Consider the following 6000-nt stretch of genomic DNA (forward strand, 5'->3'; position numbering starts at 1 on the left):
TCCAAATGAAAGTAAAATACACTTTTTTGCAAACGTCTTTGGTGTGCTGCTTATGGCTTTAATAACTGTACTAATAACTGCAATTCCAGATGCACAGCCTGAATGCTAACACATTAGCAGAATGCTGTTAATTCTATCAACAAAGCAGTACAGCTGGCGTGAGACATTACACAAGCAAACGTTAACTCTGTACATGTTAAAAGTATTTCAAACGCACGCTTAAACAGGAGGAGCCTCATAACAGGACAATATACCCGACATGACACACGTTCTGTAAGTGAAGCTAGCCGGTATTATGTTTCCTTTTCTCGCTTCTGCCCGTAATACACTGTCTTCTATGCTTCTGCCTGACTAAAGATACAGCCACAATATGCCTTCTCACTGGGAGGAGAGGCCCCTTTGTGGTGGAAATTTGGAATACAGCTTACTAAATGAAAGAAATTAGACCCTTATAAAGAAATATACATATGCCAACTGTTTAAAATATACATAATTTAACCACGTAATGTGACCACACATTGCTGGGCGTCACACTGTCCCTGTTTAGCTCATCCTGAGCTCTCTCAGCGGTTCTTCTTCTGGCCTGGTCAGGCAGTCCACCTAAACACCTAATATAAAAAGGGAACCTGAAGCAAGCAGTAGGCTAGTTCATCCTCTTCTTATATTGTAGCAGGACACATACACTATGTAAGGGTGACCTAAACGTATGCCTTGTTTTCTTGTTTACCTGATCTAAAAAGACGTCTGCTTAAGAGGATCCAGCTGTTAGATTTGGCAAATAGCACCACAGATGCAATCCACATTGGAGCAGAGAAGGTCCAGGCTACCAATTTCAATCGCTCCCTCCACTTTCTAACAAAACCATTATGAAACTTAGTATTGCTGAGTGACATCCAAGAATTGTTTTGATTTATAAACATAAGAAATGCTCACAATTTTTCACTTTGGAGAAGTGATCTATTAAGCACTGCAGCGGTTTAACACCATGACATCAACTAAATGGAATGTATTGCCTCTATATTCAATCATAAAACTTGTTACAAGATATCAATAACTACTTAATGAATGTGAATGCTTGATAAAAGTTGTATCAAACATAATCAACTAATGATGGTTTTGATCACAGCAATTGGAAAAAAAAAATTTTCTCTTCATAATGTCGAAAGCAAAATCTGAACCATAAGGTGAAACAAGGACAGCTTCTCAGGCGTTGTCTTATCATGCACAAATTACTTTTCCATTTTAACATTTATTCTTCATTCAAGGCGCACCTCGCAGTCAGCATAACATTTACAATGCTGCACTTTATATCAACTCTTGATGCTAATGAAAAATCAAAGTCCAAGGCTTTCATTTGCCATTTCATCAATAGGCTGAAAGATAATTATGTTTGACATGTTTGTCACACTCAAAGAAAACTAAACTCTAGATCTTTATGGTCTCCCAGCTCCTTTAAGGACAGCCAATTTCCAGCATTTTGCTGGTGTTCAGATAAGCTGAACCCTGGTCTCTACATTTGGAAATCAGTCAATCTAACCTCATTAAGTTAAAGCCACCACACATCCCAGAAGATCACACATATTGCATTAGAACAATCACTGTAATCTATTACAAAACATTACCTTATTCTTCTCCAAGAAGTGAATCATTACTACAATTTGACTGGCACAAGATCATAGACTTATCTTCTGTTTATTCTTGACATTGGCTTTTGGAAATCGAGCTAAACCTTTATACTTGATTAATCACTAATAATAAACAGTTTCGAGACATTTTGAAGAAAGTATTGAAAATAAGCTTTACCTGCCCTGTGTCAGGTTAACAACACTTATGGTCTCCTACAGCTTTCAATTGTCAGTTGTCAAAGCTAGTACACATATACAAGCAGCATTTTAAGGTTGTTAACATCATCCATTGTTTTATTTGGCATTTAATTTAAAGCATTAGAACTAACATGTGCATATGAACCTTGTAAGACACATTGCAGTGTATTTGTTAGCAATGATGGTCGGTCAATCGATCAAATCGGCACTTTGGTCCAAACTGAAGTATCTCTGATAAACTTTTTTGATGGACTGCCCAAAGAATAAATCCTACTAAGTGTTGGCCCGGTTTTTTATTTTATTATTTTAGTTTGTTGAATCTGAATACTATAATTGGCTCCATTGAGACTTAATTGTGTCACTTGTAGTTTAAGTGTTTACACAGAGAGAAAGGCAATCTTTGGGACTTACAAACTATGTAAACCTCCCAGCTTTGTTTGTTTTGCTTTTGTTGTAACTATGGTAATACAAGGCTGAGATACAGTAATGAGAAGGTGAAAGCCAGGAAACATGATGTGTCATCTCGCATCTAGCTTTGCTGTCATTAGGGTCAAATCAGTGAAGTTTATACAAAGAGACTGGACTTTCCCCTTACACTCACCAGAATTCATAGGATGGTAATTTAGCAACAGATAATTTGTAAGTAAGAAAAACGTGACATAAATGCCAAATTCAATCAGCTTTTGGTCAGTGATAGCTTTATTATTGCGAAGCCCCACAGACAATTTCATAGTGTGTAGTCTATAGTTCTTGAAAATAGGTTAGCTGTCATTTCCAAATTAAATAAACCGTTTCTCCCAAAGAGTTGGGCTTTTTTAGAAACATGCATTTAGTGGTGTGAGGACGGTGGTAAAGCTAGACTTAAATTTTTATTTTTCCTGGTTGGAACGTCGCGTTTCTTACTCTGGTGCATGACAGCAGTCTGGTCCAGTCGTGGTCCTGGCTTTTGTAGTCTGGATGATGCAGTTCTAACTGAACGGCTCTAGTAACGGCCACTTAAAAGAAGTTTCAGATAGAAGCGGTTATTATTTCTTTATAGCAAGCCCGAGTTACTGTTAGGTGAAGCCACACACACTTGGGATAAGATGTATTTGTTTTGCAAAGATTTAATTATTAAAGTTAGACCTAAAATGTGTGTAAATGCAACATTATATCCTACCATACATGTGTAAAACATGATTTAACAATTTAGAGTTTAAGTTCACAATTTCAGTAGGTCTTGCCGTCTTTGGTAACCTGCCATTTTGCTGTATGCAAGTCCCTATGGAGATGTCGACTTTTTTATGAAAACCATTAATTTCAACATTATTAGATCATACATATGCCTGCCTGGCATCCAGACTAACCAAGAGAAATGGAGATTTCAACCACATGGCACTGGATTGACACAAAACAGCACTGCAGTTGGCAATATCCTCTCAGACCTAACAATTTTTCAACCTAACAGCTGTTGTTGTGTAGAGGTCAAAATATGATAGTACCACTGGTCAGTCTCTACAGTGATGTTCATTTTGAAATATTTTTTCATCCTTTACATATAAAGAAATCAACTATGGGTGGGGAAGGATATGAACAGTTTAACCTATCCTTTAGGATTTGCCACAATTATGCTCGTTTTTCAGCACCTACTGTTTGTATGTCTGCAGAAGATATTCTTTTGTACAGTATTTAGGTATTTGACAGACTTATGACCTATTAGAGATAGGCTGCCTCTCACTTATAAGCTGTCTGCGGATGCTCCTCCAGGCATGATTCTTGCAATTCCTCCTGACCTTATTACATAAGGTCTGTTGGGATAACCCAGCGTACGTGGATGCCATAAATATGTGATTTATGTTGAACCCATGTGGACTGTAACTGAGGTATTTGGGCTTTCTCAGGTTCTCTGTGCTGTCTGTAAATCAAGAGAGAAAGATTGATGTTCATCTCTACATCTTTAGAACACACCACAATGGAGCAATCCTAAGCGGAATAGATAAGCACATAAGTTGGATAGATAAGCACATAAGTTGGGTCCAAACTAGTTTAATGACACATTATTCTAAGAGGATGGAGGAATAAAGGGGTGTCATTAATTCAGGAGTGTGCTTGTGAAATGGTTCAAGTGGCAGCCTTTGAAAAGACGTCATACAAACAGTTTGCCAGATTGGATTTCTACACTAGAAAAAGAGGAGAAGTGTATAGTATGTGCTCACGGTGTTATTGTACACTGACCAAAATTTGAAATGCAACACTTTGTTTTTTTCCATCCATTTTTCATGAACTGAAATACGATGCACGTTTCTATGTACACAAAAGGCTTATTTTTTTCAAATATTGTTCAAAAAATCCGTCTAAATCTGTGTTAGTGGGTCCCCCGATAGATCAGTTGGTAGAGCAGGCGTTCATAGATAGAGGTTCAGTCCTCGCAGCCGGCCTGCGGCCCTTCGCTTCATTTCATTCCCCCTCGCTCATGTCTTTAGCTGTCCTGTCGAAAATGCTAAAAGAATAATCTTAAAAAAAAAAAATAAAAAAAAAGAAAGAAAAGTGTTCGTGAGCACTTCCTTTGCCGAGATAACCCATCCACCTCACAGGTCTGGCATATCAAGATGCTGATGAGACAGCATGATTCAAAGTGTGCCTTAAGCAGGCCACATTAAAATGCCACTCCAAAATGTGCAGTTTTATCACACAGCACAATGCCACAGATGTTGCAAGTCTTGAGGGAGCGTGCAATTGGCATGCTGACTGCAGGAATGTCCACCAGAGCTGTTGCCCGTAAATTGAATGTTCGTTTCTCTACCATAAGCTCTCTCCAAAGGCGTTGCCATTGCCTCTGGCTTCCTTTGTGTTGGAGTTTAAACTCCGGTCGATTTATGAGGACTACGGTTAACCTTTTCTCAGGTCTCTGCAGGATAAATCCAGACAGCTAGCTAGACTGTCTAGTTTTCTACTGCATGACTAAAACCACTTTTAAACATGCACATTTTCAACCAAAACAAGTTCCTTCCGAGCCCTTTTTGCAGCAGCACCACAGCTTTTCTCCGGTGCTTATCACCACCTAAGATGATTGTAACTGATTTAAAGAAATGACAGTTAACTTGAGCACGTTTTCCTCCCATCCCTGAATGCTATGTGGACTAGCCACTCTCCTCCAGTGCGCTTTGGAGGAGGGTCTGGCAAAGTGAGACTAAGCATACTGTAACTTGGAGAAAAAGAAAATTTTCACTCAAATTGATTGTGATCATCCGTTTTTATGGATTTTGATCCCTTTTTAAATGTTTCCCAGTGACAGCCATAGGCCATGGCTGCCGTCACGAGTGCAGCTATAGAAAAGAACTCAAGCATGTCCACATGTGAGAGGAGAGGTTTGCTCCCTGTGAGAACCAGTTGTGTGTGTTGTGTATCAGGGCCGTGGCTCAGAGGTTGGCTGGAAAGGCGATGGGGACCCGCAGCCAGGAGAGCAGGTCCTGCTAGATTTAAAGGAGAGGAGAGGGCTGGAGAAGCGGCTCAAAGAGATCCAACAGCAGCTGGAAATCCTGGGCCAGGACCAAGAGATGACTGTGAGTTCAAAGCAGCTATGTTTGCATGCACGCACACACACACACACACACACACACACACACGGTCTGTGTTTTGCGTCATAACACATTACACAGTGCTTCTATCCGTAAAAACATGTGTGTGACAAATTATTACAAGTGCACAGCTCATTCTGTCATTCTCACAAGGGGACAATGAAATCACATGCAATGCAGAAACGTGAATATGTTTCTGCAGGCCCATATTTTTTCCCCTCTTTCTCCATTTTCCTTCTCTGTCTTTGTATCACTAACACACTGGCTTTGCAGTTTTGTGTAAATGTATGTTTTAATTTATAACTGTTTTCAGTGGAGTTAAATATCCTCTGCTTTGCTTTGTACAGTACATGGGTTTGATCCAAGAGCGACGACAGTTGTTTACTCCACAGATGCGCATATTGTCTTCCATGAGCTTTTATTGCTTTCTAGCATTCTTTGCTGAGATTCAATGTCCACCCTTTGCAGTGTTTCCTAGAAACCGTTGAGCTCTGTCTGGTTTTAGGAGCCTCTGCAGAGTTACAGCCACAGAAGTGTTGTTCTTTATGAGGGGCCGTTAGGGACTTTACTCAGAATTACCTCTCACGAACACATGTGAAATGCTCTTACATACACTACTG

The 6000-nt window shown here is 39.5% G+C and overlaps 1 protein-coding gene across 4 annotated transcripts in view; it reads left to right on the plus strand.

The window, feature by feature from the left end:
- fsip1 (fibrous sheath interacting protein 1) overlaps positions 1 to 6000 on the plus strand; it is a 30418-nt gene that overhangs the window by 11975 nt on the left and 12443 nt on the right. For 3 of the 4 annotated variants that reach the window (XM_034857852.1, XM_034857855.1, XM_034857853.1), the window contains one exon: positions 5213 to 5365. The exons of the other annotated variant lie outside the window; for it this stretch is intronic. In XM_034857852.1, the coding sequence (XP_034713743.1) occupies positions 5213 to 5365 (153 nt within the window). The remainder of the gene's footprint in view (positions 1 to 5212; positions 5366 to 6000) is intronic. 4 annotated transcript variants of the gene reach the window in all.

This window comes from Etheostoma cragini, chromosome 20, assembly GCF_013103735.1.
Source record: "Etheostoma cragini isolate CJK2018 chromosome 20, CSU_Ecrag_1.0, whole genome shotgun sequence".
NCBI classification, from domain to species: domain Eukaryota; kingdom Metazoa; phylum Chordata; class Actinopteri; order Perciformes; family Percidae; genus Etheostoma; species Etheostoma cragini.